Source organism: Eptatretus burgeri, chromosome 9, assembly GCF_056783735.1.
Source record: "Eptatretus burgeri isolate ZD-2024b chromosome 9, Ebu_testis_v1, whole genome shotgun sequence".
NCBI lineage: Eukaryota > Metazoa > Chordata > Myxini > Myxiniformes > Myxinidae > Eptatretus > Eptatretus burgeri.
The window spans coordinates 98,092,621-98,110,418 of NC_140969.1; the positions used below are offsets into that span (position 1 = coordinate 98,092,621).

The following is a 17,798-nucleotide window of genomic DNA, read 5'->3' on the forward strand; positions in this document are numbered from 1 at the left end:
ATAAGTAACCGGATAACCTGAATAAGTAACTGGATAACATGAACAAGTAACCACGTAACCTGAACAAGTAACCACGTAACCTGAACAAGTAACCGGATAACATGAACAACTAACCGGATAACATGAACAAGTAACCGGATAACATGAACAAGTAACCGGATAACTTGAACAAGTAACCGGATAACCTGAACAAGTAACCGGATAACTTGAAGTCACTGGATGATAACCTGAATAAGTAACTGGATAACATGAACAAGTCACTGGATAACCTGAACAAGTAACCACGTAACCTGAACAAGTAACCGGATAACCTGAACAAGTAACCGGATAACCTGAATAAGTAACTGGATAACATGAACAAGTCACTGGATAACCTGAACAAGTAACCACATAACCTGAACAAGTAACCACATAACCTGAACAAGTAACCGGATAACCTGAACAAGTAACCGGATAACCTGAATAAGTAACTGGATAACATGAACAAGTCACTGGATAACCTGAACAAGTAACCACGTAACCTGAACAAGTAACCGGATAACCTGAACAAGTAACCGGATAACCTGAACAAGTAACCGGATAACCTGAATAAGTAACTGGATAACATGAACAAGTCACTGGATAACCTGAACAAGTAACCACATAACCTGAACAAGTAACCGGATAACCTGAACAAGTAACCGGATAACCTGAATAAGTAACTGGATAACATGAATAAGTCACTGGATAACCTGAACAAGTAACCACGTAACCTGAACAAGTAACCGGATAACCTGAATAAGTAACCGGATAACATGAACAAGTAACCACGTAACCTGAACAAGTAACCGGATAACATGAACAAGTCACTGGATAACCTGAACAAGTAACTGGTGATGTGGATTTTTTTAAACCCACCTTGTTGTGATCGTTGTCCTCCTGAAGGATTCTAACTGGTCGATTGTGGAATCCTATTTGACTTCAGACAGAGTTTAACGTTTGTCCGATTTGATTATAAAATCCTACAAAAAAACCCTATCGACACTGATAAAACTGATGTCCACACAAGTCCTTCCTTGTGAAACAATTTATTTCCTAATTATACACCATACACTTCTCACCCTTGTACAATGAACTTAAGAATCCCCATTTGATTGCAATATTATTTGGTTCTATTTCATTTATTCTTACTTTAGTTAACAGTTAGACCAACCCGATTCAATTCACTTCTACATTACATCAGAGAGTTTTATTCTAACTTGGTACTTGGTCAGTTCCAAGGAGTATGAGCCACTGAGAAACTATACTTCCTCACGTGCTCGTACTCAGAAAATGTGCCTTTCAAAACATTTTATACTTCCATGAGAGAGAGGTTGGGGGATATTCACCCAGACTGTAGACGTGTCCTTTAGACAAAAAGTCACTTCGTACATTTTCTAAGCAAAGGTTCATTTATCAGCTCGGTCACTCTGCTCCAGAACAACACATTTCTTATCATTTAGGGCAAAAGTCTTTTGGCCAGAAATGACAGCCAATTCAATTTGCAGCATAAAAGTTACATTTCTGAAACTCCATTTGTTACAATTTAAAATACATTAATATAAATTTTTCCCCCACACTGGATAACCTGAATAAGTAACCGGATAACCTGAACGAGTAACCGGATGACCTGAACAAGTCACTGGATAACCTGAACAAGTAACCGGATAACATGAACAAGTCACTGGATAACCTGAACAAGTAACCACGTAACCTGAACAAGTAACTGGATAACCTGAACAAGTAATTGGATAACATGAACAAGTCACTGGATAACCTGAACAAGTAACCACGTAACCTGAATAATTAACCGGATAACCTGAACAAGTAACTGGATAACCTGAACAAGTAACCGGATAACCTGAGCAAGTCACTAGATAACCTGAACAAGTCACCGGATAACCTGAACAAGTCACCGGATAACCTGAACAAGTCACTGGATAACGTGAACAAGTAACCACGTAACCTGAACAAGTAACCACGTAACCTGAACAAGTGATTGCATACAGAGACATGACAGAAGTAAATGGACACCATGATTTTAAAAGAAGTTATTTATTTAACATTTGAAGAACATTTGATCCATTTTAATACAAACTCTCGTATTTTGTAGACTTGCCATTTGCAGATATCAAAGCTTTTACTCTTTCAGACATAGAACTAACGAGTTCCGAAATGTTCCCTTGTGGGATTTTTGCCCAGGCTTCACACAAAAGGTTTGTCAATTCTGCCCATGATGTTGGCTTCCTGGACTTTTTCTATACAGCTCAATCCAATGTGGCCCAGAGGTGTTCAATGGGATTCATGTCAGGAGAGACTGACTTGGCCATGGAAATCGCTTGATCCCATTTCTGTGGCATGGAGCTCCATCTTCCATGAACAGTGTTGTTTTTGACCATCTGACCAGTGGAGAAGATGGGGAGACGTCCATCCTCAAGGATAGAAATGTATATCGTGGAGTTAATGTTGCCAGCACACTCCAGATTGCTCTCCACACCATCACTGAAAAACCACCATGTTTGACAGTTGGCTGCAATCGGTCAAAGAGAACTCTTGACTGGGAAGTCCCCGGACCCATACGTGTCCACTATCAGAAAATTGAGCAAATTAGGACTCATCTGAAAAAAATGACATTTGCCAAAACTCCAAGGGTCTGGTGGCCATCTCGTCAGCCCACTTCTTTCTCCTTTGAATGTTGGCTGGTCTAAGAAGTTCTTGAGTTCTCGGTTCTCAAGAAGAAGTTCTCGGCAGTTCTTGAGCTAACTTGGACCTCCTCTGCTACATCTGCTGCCTTGCAGCGGGGAGTTTTCTCAATGGACCGCTTGACAGCTCAAAGACATCTTTCTGAGGGCCCAGGTCGACCTGAACGGGAAGCGGTGGATTCCTTGCCTTCGCTGGTGAATTTCACAATCACCCGATTGACCGCAGAAAGCAGAATATACAGGTTATGAGCTATCTGACGCTGGCTGACTCCACCTTCCGATTGGCCAACAATTCGTCCTCTTTGAAAATCGCAAAGGTCGTGTGATCCCTGGGTTCGAGGCATAGTTGATTGTCATACACGACCCAGGAAGTCGTTTCTGCAAATAAATAGTTGAATGTTGGTACAAATCACTGAGTAAAACTTGTTTTATACAGATTGAATGAATAAATTTAAGGTATCGATTTACTTCTGCCATGTCTTTGTAACCTCAACAAGTAAGTTGATAGCCTCAACAGCGGTTAGCGCCCAGCACGAAACGTACCTGCATCCGGGTGACCACTGCTGGGGTGGCTAACCTATTGACAGGACCCATACTATTCCCAGCACATCACCCGACTGGTTCAGGCATTCCACTTGAGCACGGTAACATGGTAAATAGGCCCGAGACACGACTCAAAGTGCCAAAAATCAGTTGGCTGGCGTGACCACTTTGATGCGCTTCTTCAGGATCCAGACCGGGCAACTGGCCCGAGTCTGGTGTCTGCAACAGACTGTTTATAACCATTATCATTCATATAGTGTAACTTCCCACTTCTTGTGTAATGCAAAAGTTTCCTTAAAAACAAACGGACAACCAACTTATGTTTCTGTCATTCACAAACTTTACAACCATCTCTTTATTACGTACACACGGAGGTCATCCGCCGAAGGTTTCAATTGAAGTCTTTCACGAACTGACTGGCTCGGCCTGTGTTTCGATTGAGGGTCGTCAGAATTTGCAATTTGACCAGGGTGCCTTCAATAAATCACCTCCTCTTCGTGAAAGACACCATTGTAGCTTTAATGTCCGTGAAGCTAGCAGAAGGTCGACGTCCAATCGAGGGACGGTGGACTTGGTGGTGCAATGTCATGCGTGTGAAGCATCAACCCGGCAGTTTATAGTCAGGTCAGCCTTTAAACCCCGACGAGACAGCTCACAGGTAAGAGTGTCACATCATACTGTCTGTTCGGTCATCCATCAATGAGTGCGCATAGTTACAATTAAAGCCAAGATGATATCTCTCTCTTGTTGTTGAAACATTAATTTGTTCGATCTACAGCTTTCATGTGATCTATGTTTTAATTACACTGTTAATGTTGTGATTCATTGATTATTGTTGCCGAGTCACCATTTGTATTGGGTCATAATGATGACTGGTTGTGCAGGATCTCTTACCCGAGTATTTTGTTTGTCTGGTGATGGACTTGTGATGACGCCCTCGTGTAACTAATGCCGGAGACGATGTTCATTCCTGCCATACGAGGTTTTTGTAAACTGAACTGTTTTTACCCGCACAGGAGTGTTTGTGGTTGCTGGCAAGCGGACTCCATTTGGTGCATTTGGTGGGATGTTGAAAGATCTCACTGCTACAGATCTTGCGGTCCACGCTTCTTGTGCTGCTCTCAAAGCTGGTGGAATCAAATCGGAGATTGTAGACTCTGTTGTCGTAGGAAATGTGATCCAGGTGTGGAAAAAGCACTAAACTAATAATAACAAGTGGTGCCAGGCACAACAAATCCCACCCATTTAAGGCATAAAGTTATTTTGGGGATCAAATTTAAATTTGTTACATCCTTAACCTGAATGTTGATTATAAGGAATATTTTAGTCTTGGTTTGAAGTCAGTTAAACCATTTTTGACGAAGTTATGACCGTAAAACGATTTTGACTTTTTCGTGACCTGACCTTGACCTAATTGGACCCAAAAGTTAATGGGGTCGTCCGAGGTTCATTACCCACCTGTGGATACTATTTGACAGTGTTTGAGCCGGCTGTTTTCCCGTAAATATGTATTTTCGTAACCATGTTTTAATTGAAAATTTGTAATTTTGACCGATGACCATGACCCCCAAAACTTCGGACCCGACCGATCTTCACAAATATGCATTTTTCACTATAGGAATGGGTAGGATTATAAGTGACAAATAGAATAAGGTTCACTATAAGCTTAGTTTGAAGTAAATCAGGTCATATGTGACGAAGTTATGAGTGAAAAACGTTTTTGATCTTTTCATGACCTTGACCTTTGATAGTGTTGCAGATTCGCGCCCGCCGGCGTGCGAACGGCCACGTAACTCGAATCGCGGCACGTCGCCCACCGGACGGACAATCCCGTCGTGACCCTCTCGGACTAACGCCGGGAACTAGTCACGGGTGGACCTTTCGGCCTCACCACGATCGTGCCAATCGGCCCCCGCGTGGGATAGGGTTGCTCGCCAAATTCGACCTACCTAAGTACCCACACGGAGGGGAGACCGGGCGATCACACCTCGCCGCAGGTCGACTTCGGACACGGGCCACTTTAAGCGACCCGTTCCGTACTATCGGGATAACCGAGCGGTGTTATCGTCGGCCTCGACGGTTCGATTAATTATCGGGCGTTTTAGCCCACGACCAACCCTTTACGTGAAGTAAGATGGAGATTCAATAGAGGAAAAGACGAAGCGAAGCGGGAAAACAGTTCAACATAAAGCACATTTATTTCACGATGAACGGAAAGCACACATATACAATTACACCAAAAGCAAATGTAAAAGAAGAAGAAACACAATATTACACAAAAAGCAAATGCAACAATGCAGATCTAACCGACTACGCGAGCACACGGCAACACTTATGCAGTTTTACTTCACAGACGGCGCCGACAACACATATACCCAAAGCAAAAGAAAAGGACCACCCTCGAGGATGAGGCGGGCCTGGGGCCGAGACCGCGTCGGGCCTACCCGGCTGGTGATGAGCCGCGAAATGGCGCTGGCGCCCCGACTTCGCGGGGCTCGCTGGGACTGCCTGGTATGGGGTGGGGACGGGGCCCCCTTCTCGCACTATCTCAGCGCGGGGGGAAACAGGAGGGGGTTGTTGATGCTCGGGGGAAAGGAGGATATCTCCCTGTCTCGGGTCCCGCGACGAGCGTCTCCACCACGACCTCGGTCGCGCCGCCGACCTCTCCCTCCGCAGCTCCCCGACTCCGACACGAGCACCCCCTCGACCGCCTTCGCCGCCGCCACCTCTCCACAGCTCCGTCCTCTTCACTCTGACTACTACCACTTCTTCCCAGCTCCACCGACAACTCCTCTGACTGACGAACGCGGTCGTTTATATCCCCCGTGGCCTCGCTCCTTCACCTTTGACCCTTTACCTCCGACCCTTCACCTCTAACTGGCTCCCCATTGGACCGAGGAAAAGTGGGCGTGAATGCTTTTTGATCCATGAATTTGCATATAGCGACCACACTCCAACGTACCTGGAGGCGGGGCCAAATCGCCCCACGCTCACCGATAGGAAGGAACAGAAGTGGGCGTGAGTCGTTTTTGATCCGTTTCCTTCGGAAAGGCCGGCGCTTTTGCACCCCCGCTCGGTGCGCGCCCTGCACGAGTCCAGTATCGGTGCCCACAAGTGGCGCGGGAATAGTGGTGATGCGATGGTTGCGAGGGCGAGTTGTGACGGTAAAGGTCGTGGCTGTTGTTGTGAAGCGGCGTTGCGGTTGGTGGTTGTGAGATTGCTGTTGAGACGTGGTTGGTGGTGGTAGTAATGGCGGCTGGTCCAAAATAAAGATAGTAAAAGAAAAACGGCTATCTAAAAGGGTCGCAGCCCGCATGAATGACATTTATTCCCTCTAAACAACGGGTTTGGGCCTAACTACACATATACTTACCGAGATATCTCACCAAAGGGACCTGAATGGTGGTTTGCAAATTTTGTCAACCACAACACTAACCCTCTCCCCTTTTTACAGACTCGTCCCGAGTCGTCAAATTTTCGTGTGCCATCATGTGTAGTTTTCCCCTAGTACATTTTACCTCCGGATCCCTGAGTGCGACATTCATGGTATTCGTGTCCCCAAAATAAATAACCTGAGGGCTGCGTAACTACCTAAACAAACTCACTCACACGGACGACTTAAATAAAATTGCCGGCGCTAAGACAGACATGCCGGGGGCGCACTCATATGTACAGTACATCTTACCTTAACTTACAAATTTTACACTAAACCATGGCCCAGGATCAATGGACTCTGCAAAAAGAAAGCAGTTAGCAGGGAGCCAGGCTGCTCGCATGCAGTCTCTGACTCAAACAATGCAGGTGACAGGGAACGTGGCCGGCTGCTCACACGCAGTCCAAGGCCTTCCCTTTTGAACTGAACGCAGTGAACCACAACGGTGCATGGGCTGCACAAACGCAGTCTCCGTGCCAGCTCAAGTGGCACACGCAATGAACACAACGAATGGATGGATGAATGGTTTGAACTGAACGCAAACACGGTGCACGGGCCGCCACTGCAGGCCCGTGTTGTAGCTGCCAACAGGGCAGTTCTTGCAGCTTGCAAACTGTTGCTTTTACGATGATCCCGGCGCACATGGCAATGAACAGGGGGGGCAGAGCAAAATTGAACGGGGGCTGGTGAACAGGGGCAGTGGGCATGGCATGGCAAAGGCAGCAGGCAAACACAGCCCGCAGAAGAAGGCCGCTGCAGGCAAACACAGCCGGCAGACGATCTGGCCGGCACAGGCCTTGAAGCACAGCAGCTGCAGACAATCCGACCGGCACAGGCCTTGCAGGACAGCAGCTGCAGACGATCCAGCCGGCACAGGCCTTGCAGCAAAACAACAGCTGCCGATGAAGTGGGCCGGCCTTTGCCTTGCAGCAACGCAGCCAGCAGATGAAGCTGGCCAGCCTTTGCCGTTCAGTGGAGGTTGGTGGAGGGAGTGCGGTGGTGCTGGCCACTCGGAAGGCGGGCTCGGACCTACCCTACGGTCTCCCTCCCAACCTATCGCCTTTGCCTGTCACTGTCTATACCCACTCCCTTAATTTGTCAAACCCTAATTTAGCCCCAACTTATTTTTTTATTTTTACTTCCCCACTATAAATCGTCCCCTAACCCCCTTTATAGTCTTTGTTCGGCTAACCTATCCTGTCACCTAGCCTACTCCCAACCCCTACGTTCCCTTCCCGGAGGGGAATAAGGGAGAGCTAACGTCCTGTGTCGAGGCCCAACGAAGCCTCAGAATGGCCTCCCCAGACTTCAGCGATCTATAACACAAAGTGGGTCCAGCGGCCCACAACGAGAGCGAGGGGATGGATGGTGCGGAGGGGTACACTTCCTATTCTACCCTATCCATTTAACTGTTAAACTACCCCGGGGCTTTCAACAAGCGCCTCTCGCTTAAACTATTGGTTCGAACAACCCAGATTCCCGTCGCCTGTGTTGGTGTCCTCACAATTTCGGGCCTCGCCCCCCAATTTTCTTTCCGTGCCCTCACACGGTCTCATGGCTGGGACACGTGGCTCCCTTTGGCAGGCACGACCCTCTGCCGATTCTCCGACGATGGCACCCCCGGGCACTACACTGCCTCCGAGCCTACCAGCTCCCTAAACACCGGGGAGTGCCCCCCATGCCACCTCCCCTGAAACGCACACGTGGCAGGCTGGCTTCCCAGGCCCCTTTCCGAGGGTCACCCGTGCCCACAACACTGCCCACGCGGCTAATGGCGCCCCGGGCCCCCGCACCAAGCAGGCGCACCCGTGCCCACTACGCTATCCCGGCCCCCCATGGGCCCTTGGCCTACCACGGCCGACTAGCCTGGTGCCTGGGGTACCCACTCAGCGATACTCACTTTTCGCAGCCACGCTCCCAGCCCGTCAACAGGGCTCCTGCACCCCTCCAAACGGGTTTCGAGCCTACTTCCCCACCAACAGCAAAACGACCTCCATTTTTGTGAATTTGACTAACCCCCTAACTCACTCTACACTGACCCCGGGGTCCCTTGGGCGGGAGTCACTCCTCCCCCCAATCACTCATCGCACCATGCAGTCCCCATTCGCTCCATACACACAGACCCGCTGGCCTCACTCACTCACCAAGTACTCACCTCACAACTCACCAACTCTTCAACACACACACCGCTGAACTCTGCCATCCTTCTAACTACCTCCCCTAACTAACTCGTGCTCCCACGTCATCCCTTAAACTACAGCACGTTCCTTTTAACACTGCGTAGCTAAACTACGTCCCCTCTACACATTCACAAGTCTGTCACTGTCTCCTAACTCAAAAAATCATTTTATTTCCCAACCTAAATCTGGCTACAATCCCTCGAACTCATCCATTCCACGGACTCCATGAGGACTTACCCCTGCCCCATGAAGTCGGTCTAGCTAAGCTAACCCTTCCCCCTAACTAGTTTCCATCCTGTGCCCAGGTCAAGGGGGTCTTCCACCCCTTGCCCAGGAATCCTGTGCACCCGAAAGTGAGGCTTGCTTTTTCCCTTTTTTTTTTTTTTCCACATGCGCAGCACCAGCGCGGCAACTCACAGCTCGCGCACTTTGCACCTGCCCGTGACGTCATGCAGCTGCACGTGTACCTCGTCCCTCCTTGGACGGTACCATCCGGCAGGGATACCCCTCCTGCCGGATTCCAACCTCGCGTGCAGCCATGACGTCACCGTGCGCATAAAAAAAAAAACACAAGCCCCACGTCTCGAGGGGTTCCCCACGCGAACACATGTGCTTTGCCCGTTGGAGCTTAACACACACGCCCGTGTGGAGAACCCATCCGGTCCAGATCCATAATCCTGCCTAAACTTTGTCCGTCCGCGGGATCGGCAAATCCACCGCTGGCGTTTCTGGACCGGGACTTCACTCTCGCAAGCGAGCACGTGGGGGCCTCGTGCGTTGCACAGCACGGACCTCGTGCTCACTGCTGGGTGAACCCGGCACGGTTCCCGAAACAACTACAGCCGCTACTCGGCTTTCTTTCCTCACATGTCGCCGTCGTCGCCATTCGACCCACGCACACCTGCGTGTTACGACGCTCACACTCCATTCCATTACATTCACCCCGGGAGACGCGGCTGCATGTTCACACATGCCCACCGACATCTCCCTTACATACCGCTCTCTCACACACACGGTCTCCCTTGCACTCGGCCGTTCACTCACGCATGCCATTGCCCTTGCACACGTGGCTCCACGCACTCGCGGCCTTTCACTCACTCGTGCCATTTCCCTCACACAAACCACACCACTCACACACGCGGGGGCACTCATCCGCGGTGCCTCACTCACACACGCGGGGGCACTCATCCGCGGTGCCTCACTCACACACGCGGGGGCACTCATCCGCGGTGCTTCATCCATACTGGCCGTTTCACTCACACACACGGCCTCTTCCACTTGCGGTGCCCCTTTTACACACGGCGTGCTGGGAAGCACGTACTCCGGCACAATCGCCACCACACCACTCACACACGGGGTTGCTTCCACACACGGGGACGCACTCACACCTTGCACCACACACACAGGGACAACCACACTGGAGATTCGTGTCCCCACAAGGGTCTCCGGGGCCTCTATACCCCCCAAGCTCTCCGTGCACCTGTCCGCAGCACTCCTCCCCTCGACCTCGCTCGACACGACCGAACTCACCTGGTCGTGACTCGCCTCAAGGGGGCATACTCCCTCCCCTCGTTCCTGGAGGAGGCCATCCAGCTGCTAGCACCGGGCCTCCACCCAGTCCGCGAGCTCACCCCCATTATCCTCCACTACCTCCGTGTGTGTGTGTGTGCGTCACTTACCCCGTCTTCATCGTGCAGTCTTCCCTCTATCGTTCCCATCTCCCGTGTCTCTGCCAACTCAGTCACCTCTTCACCCTTTACCTCCCTTGTCTCAACTATTATTTCCGTCTCTTCCCTTATCTCCCTCGTGCACGTCTCCGTCACCCCAATTAGTTTGTCCCTCTCGGTTACCGTCATGACCCTCGCCCAACACGCCCCCCGAATTATTTTGTCACCCGCCTCCACCGCGTAAATCCATTTTTTCGTTCCATTTTTTCGTTCATGCCTTTCATTTTGTTTATAATTTCATGCGCATTCGTTTCCATTTGCTTGTTCATTGCCGCCAGCATGGCGTATAGCTGGGCCATGTCGGGTGCGCTTGGGTGAGCCGATTCGGCAAGAATCGGGAGGTTTTGGTGGAGAGGGGGAGGGGAGGTGTCATACACCGCGGCCGCTGCTGCACCTATTTCGGGCTCTGGGTTCAGTTGGGCGAGTTCGTTTTCCTGTACAACCAACATTTCCTGCACGGGGATTTCATCCTGGACCATGGATCCTACATTACTACACATATACATTTCTAATACCCCCGGCTCCCGCTCGCCTTGAGACGCCATCTTGCTTCTCTTAAAGGGTTAATTTAGCTCGCTCGTAATTTGGAGGGAATCGGGGGTCGCTCCTCTCACCCCTGGACCGATTCCCGTGAATTTAATTGGAGACAGGAGAGCCCGTTTTCCCGTTCTCCGATACCAGTGCCGCGAGGAGGGCGATGAGTTTGTATCCCACTTCTGACACCAGTGTTGCGGATTCGCGCCCGCCGGCGTGCGAGCGGCCACGTAACTCGAATCGCGGCACGTCGCCCACCGGACGGACAATCCCGTCGTGACCCTCTCGGACTAACGCTGGGAACTAGTCACGGGTGGACCTTTCGGCCTCACCACGATCGTGCCAATCGGCCCCCGCGTGGGATAGGGTTGCTCGCCAAATTCGACCTACCTAAGTACCCACACGGAGGGTAGACCGGGCGATCGCACCTCGCCGCAGGTCGACTTCGGACACGGGCCACTTTAAGCGACCCGTTCCGTACTATCGGGATAACCGAGCAGTGTTATCGTCGGCCTCGACGGTTCGATTAATTATCGGGCGTTTTAGCCCACGACCAACCCTTTACGTGAAGTAAGATGGAGATTCAATAGAGGAAAAGACGAAGCGAAGCGGGAAAACAGTTCAACGTAAAGCACATTTATTTCACGATGAACGGAAAGCACACATATACAATTACACCAAAAGCAAATGTAAAAGAAGAAGAAACACAATATTACACAAAAAGCAAATGCAACAATGCAGATCTAACCGACTACGCGAGCACACGGCAACACTTATGCAGTTTTACTTCACAGACGGCGCCGACAACACATATACCCAAAGCAAAAGAAAAGGACCACCCTCGAGGATGAGGCGGGCCTGGGGCCGAGACTGCGTCGGGCCTACCCGTCTGGTGATGAGCCGCGAAATGGCGCTGGCGCCCCGACTCCGTGGGCCTCGCTGGGACTGCCTGGTATGGGGTGGGGACGGGGCCCCCTTCTCGCACTATCTCAGCGCGGGGGGAAACAGGAGGGGGTTGTTGATGCTCGGGGGAAAGGAGGATATCTCCCTGTCTCGGGTCCCGCGACGAGCGTCTCCACCACGACCTCGGTCGCGCCGCCGGCCTCTCCCTCCGCAGCTCCCCGACTCCGACACGAGCACCCCTCGACCGCCTTCGCCGCCGCCACTTCTCCACAGCTCCGTCCTCTTCACTCTGACTACTACCACTTCTTCCCAGCTCCACCGACAACTCCTCTGACTGACGAATGCGGTCGTTTATATCCCCCGTGGCCTCGCTCCTTCACCTTTGACCCTTTACCTCCGACCCTTCACCTCTAACTGGCTCCCCATTGGACCGAGGAAAAGTTGGCTTGAATGCTTTTTGATCCATGAATTTGCATATAGCGACCACACTCCAACGTACCTGGAGGCGGGGCCAAATCGCCCCACGCTCACCGATAGGACGGAACAGAAGTGGGCGTGAGTCGTTTTTGATCCGTTTCCTTCGGAAAGGCCGGCGCTTTTGCACCCCCGCTCGGTGCGCGCCCTGCACGAGTCCAGTATCGGTGCCCACAAGTGGCGCGGGAATAGTGGTGATGCGATGGTTGCGAGGGCGAGTTGTGATGGTAAAGGTCGTGGCTGTTGTTGTGAAGCGGCGTTGCGGTTGGTGGTTGTTGTGAGATGGCTGTTGAGACGTGGTTGGTGGTGGTAGTAATGGCGGCATGAATGACATTTATTCCCTCTAAACAACGGGTTTGGGCCTAACTACACATATACTTACCGAGATATCTCACCTAAGGGACCTGAATGGTGGTTTGCGAATTTCGTCAACCACAACAATACAATTGGACCCAAAAGTTCATGGGGTAGTCCAAGGTTCATTGCCCACCTGTGGATTAAATTTGATAGTGTTTGCTAAAGCCGTTTTGCTGTAAAGTTGCAAACGGACAGACAAACAAACCGGACGATTACAATATCCCGCTCCCTCCCGGAGGGAGGGGGCGGGATAATAATAATAACAATAACAAGACGACAAGGGCACTCGGTCGAGCGCATACCTGCGCCACGGAACGCCTGATCCACGAGAACATATTGGGCCCAATACATTTTTGAAATATCATGCTAAACAGAACTACATCATTTTTGACCCTAATCTCTCAATGATTAAGAATCACTTTGAAAATTAAACAAGTCTGGAGACGACGATGGTTCACGAGCGGTATTTGACGATGTACATTGTTTCAGAAGTCAAGGATGAGACGATGTGATAATTTTTGACCAAGTTATAAAAATGATCAACATGATGTGGTATGAGTGACAGGTTATTAGCTGCAAAATGTCGAAAACCTGGTTTCATTCAACAACTTTGAAAATTTGACCTTGTGAACTTTAAAGGTCAAAGGTCAAGGATTATGACCTTTGGTGCAAAACTTCCTCTGGAACATTCCAAGAACAATATAACGTCATATAGGCTATATGGCATTTCGCACTCCTCGGATTAATTATCCATACTTTGATGAAATCAGCGTAAAAGTAAACTTGAAGGGGGCGCCGCAGGCAAGGTGTTCGAGATAGAGCAAAATGGTTTCAAGACTTTAGGTGGGGAATGACCTCAAGATTATGCATAAAAACTATTGTCATCCAAACTCTCAAAGTTTGGGCGGTCGTATGATTTTTATGTCAAAATTCGAAATTTTCTAAGTTCGTGACCTTGTGACCTTGACCTTAGGACGAAAATGAAAAATCGAGCTCCGTGGGGCTATGCAGGTGTTATTGGGCAAACCAAATACCGAAACCCCTGTCAGATTTGACAAACCCCCTCGGAGAAGATGCAAATTGAAATCGGCTACCCCCTAAAAACACGTTTTTTGGACGTGGCTCTGCCCATAATGAGCGCACCATGCCCATTCTCAGGAAAACACAACTCGATCATGATATAAACCTCCCACCAAAATTTTATCAGGATCGGATCAAAACCCACGGAGCTATGCTTGGGACAGACAGACAGACAGACAGACAGACAGACACACACCAATAACGAATATAGTGGTCACTTATTTTTTCGTGAGCCAACAATTCGAGTAGTCGGATCTGGATTCGGATCTTCACCAAAATCGAATCAATTCGTCCTTGCCACACGACCAACCTGTCCACCAAGTTTCATCCGAATCCATCCAAAACGTTTTGAGATATCGTGCACACAAACAAACAAATGAAATTGCTCGTTGAGCAAGGAATTGCCGGAATAACTTTGTCATATCTCCATGATCTCTGAAAAAACATAAACCTGGAAATCAATTTGGTTCTTATAAGTTGATAGTGCAACTGTTTAATGAGTTATAGCACTTAGTTTGGTCATGATAATAACTTGGAAGTCAATCGGACTTGAAATGGCGTTTTTATCGCAATTTGAAAGTTTTGACCCGACCCCAATGACATTCGACCCCCGACCGCTCAGAAAGGTGTTGGTGTGACACCTCAATGAGACATGTGGTTGGATGCAGAATTGGAAGATGCACATTTTAGATTTGGTTTGAAGTCGATACGACCATTTTAGCGGATGTTATTGCGAAAATAAGAATTTCGGTTTTTCGGTGACCTTGACCTTTGACCTAGATTCACCAAAAACTACTAGTGTCTAAGTTGGACCATGGCCGACACGTCTGTACCCAGTTTGGTCATGATCGCTGAAACAGTGTGGCTGCTACAGGGGAAACAAACACACAAACAAACATACAGACAGACAGACACACAGAATGACACACACAACCGACCAACATAATTGCTGAAATCCGAAGGATTCCGACAATTAACAAACAAACAGACAGACAGACAAGTGGGTGAAACATGACCTCCTTCCACCTTCGGTGGTGGAGGTAAATATAATTGTACGTATTTATCTTCTGCAATGCCTTTTGCCAATGGATACAAGGCGTTGGTTGCAATCCAAGCTTTGAGCAGAAACTCATCAAGAAAGTTGTTGTTGTTGTGGGTGTGGGCATGTCTGTGGGTGTAGGCAGGTCTGTGGGTGTATGCAGGTCTGTGGGTGTATGCAGGTCTGTGGGTGTTGGCCGGTCTGTGGGTGTAGGCAGGTCTGTGGGGGTACAAGCAGGTTTGTGGTGGTTGGCAGGTCTGTGGTCTGTGGGAGTAAGCAGGTCTGTATGTGGTGAAGCTCTTAGTGTAACAACTTCACCTGTAGCTGTAACACGGGCCCATCATTGTTACGGGATTATTTTGATCGACTAGTTTGGCTTTTCATTTGTCTTCTCTCTCTCGTGAATCTGCAGACTTCTTCCGATGCAGCTTACATAGCTCGGCATGTGGGACTGCGTGCTGGGATCCCTGTTCCGGTGCCAGCCTTAACGGTCAACCGCCTTTGTGGTTCTGGTTTCCAGGCAATTGTGACTGGTTCACAGGTAATTCCTTGCTTATTTGCATCTGCCCCTATAATCACACACTTTGATCTTTGTATAATGTATTAACCTCTGCCATCGAAGATGGAAGGAGGTTACTGTTTTCACCCCTGTCTGTCTGTTTGTTTGTTTGTTTGTGAACAGTATTAGGGAAAAACTCCTCGACGGATTTCGACGAAACTTGGTACGGGGATTAGGTATGGTCCAAGGATCATGCCATTAGATTTTGGACTTTTATTGGTCCAAAGTTCAATATGGCCACTATGGTGGCCATTTTGAAAAAAATATTTGAATTTTTGTTTTTGCATTTCTACATGTTTTAAGTGATTTCCAACCAAAAAAAAAATTGTTAGAGAATAAAAAATTAGAAATTTTGCAACTTTTTTTTCAAAAAAATTTCGATTTTTTTTTTTTTTTTTTTTTTTTTTTTTTTTTTTTTTGGCATTTGTACATGCACGTCGATCTAGTTTAGTTTATTCAATTGTGGTTCAGTCGAATCTGATCCGTTTTGACCTACAATGAATAGGATATCAGGTTCACTTAAGTGACCCAGCAGTATTGGCAGCGGAGGTTTTGCACTCTACCGAGTGCTCCCCCTCTAGTTTGTGAAGCATGGTGGTGGCACCATCATGCTATGGGGATGCTTTTCAGCGGCAGGCACTGGGAGGCTTCTCAGGATATAGGGAACAATGAATGGAGCTAAATGCAGACAAATCCTTGAGGAGAACCTGCCTCAGCATGCAAAAAGATCTCAGACTGCGGCGACGATTTATGTTCCAACAGGACAATGACCCCAAACTTACAACAAAGCAACACTGGAATGACTTCAGAAGAAGGACGTGAAAATCCATGAGTGGCCCAGCCAAAGCTCAGAGTTGAATCCCATTGAGAATCTGTAGAAAGACTTGAAGATTGCTGTTCTCCAACGCTCCCCATCCAACAAGACAGAGCTTTAGCAAATCTGCAATGAAGAATGGGAGAAAATCCCCAAATCCAGATAGACCCAAGAAGAATCGAAGCCTTATTCGCTGCCAAAAGCTCTTCTACAAAGTATTAACTCAGGGGTTGAACACTTATCGACACAGGATATTTCAGCTTTTCATTTTTAATTAATTTGTAAAAAAAATTAAAACATGTTTTCACTTTGTCATTGTGGATCGGATCCACATTTTGTGTGGATCGGTGACAAAAAATAAATATTTGATCCATTTTAAATTCAGGCAGTAACAACAAAATGTGACCAAAGTCGAGTTGGTGTGAATACTTTCTGAAGGCACTGTGAATATGTTACTTGAGCTGCCATTAAACTTCCAACCTTTCAGAGTTCCACCATCTTGCTGCCTCTGTTACATTCATTTAAACCATTTTGGTTTCTAGTTCCGTTCAAACCCTTTGAGATTTGGAGTTAGGTTGCGGCAAGTGGTTTGCCAATCCACTACACTCCGAACCCGAACCAAGCAGTTTCAATTCCAAGCAGCTTTGCATTTGTATGGCTGATTACAGCTTACCAACAACAATTCCCACCTCACCCCCTCAACACCTCACCCCTTCAACACCTCACCCCTCAACACCTCACCCCATCCTTGCTGGGGTCTGCGTTGTTTCTCAGTGACCTCGAGCTCTGTCTCCCATTCAACCACACACGTTTTATCTTGCCATATTGTAGCGAGTGTCCTGCTTCATTAGCGTCAAAAAATATTTTTTTCCCGTAAATCTTTCTGTTCAACTTGACAAGTAATCTGAAGTTGATTAAAAACCAATCTCTCTTTCCACAGGAAATCTGCCTGGGTGAGGGAAGTATCGTTTTGTGTGCTGGATCAGAAAGCATGACCCAAGCTCCATATGCCGTACGGAATATTCGCTTTGGAACGAAGTTTGGAACTGACCTCAAGGTTCGTGTGCTGTTTGAATATCGTTATTAATCAACTGATACCTAAAATGATATTAGATGTGTGTGAAGCAAGTCACCGATTTACTTCGTGGGTGCATTCCTTAAAAACTGCGACATTATACGAAACTCTTACACGTCATATATTTTCCCATATGCATGGGACTATAATGGGGGGATGTGTTGCCAGGGAAAAAAAAATTGGTCACCCAGTCATTCCATGTCATTTCAGCCAGGGGTTGCGGTGACCCCCTCAGATTTTTCTGAAAAAATTCTCAAAGCTACCTTAACATATATGAGGAAGGTTTGCCAAGTTATAGCTCAAAACTCCAAGTAATGTCCGAGATATGGCCCTACAAACACCCTAGGGGTGTTTCAATTC

General features: G+C 48.3%; 1 protein-coding gene across 3 annotated transcripts in view; it reads left to right on the forward strand.

The window, feature by feature from the left end:
* The window catches only part of ACAA2 (acetyl-CoA acyltransferase 2), a 60,596-nt gene that overhangs the window by 646 nt on the left and 42,152 nt on the right, over window positions 1-17,798 (forward strand). For all 3 annotated transcript variants that reach the window (XM_085896276.1, XM_085896275.1, XM_085896274.1), the window contains exons 2-4: window positions 4,280-4,446; window positions 15,403-15,531; window positions 17,304-17,420. In XM_085896276.1, coding sequence (XP_085752402.1) covers window positions 4,330-4,446; window positions 15,403-15,531; window positions 17,304-17,420 — 363 coding nt within the window. In that variant the 5' untranslated portion in view covers window positions 4,280-4,329. The remainder of the gene's footprint in view (window positions 1-4,279; window positions 4,447-15,402; window positions 15,532-17,303; window positions 17,421-17,798) is intronic.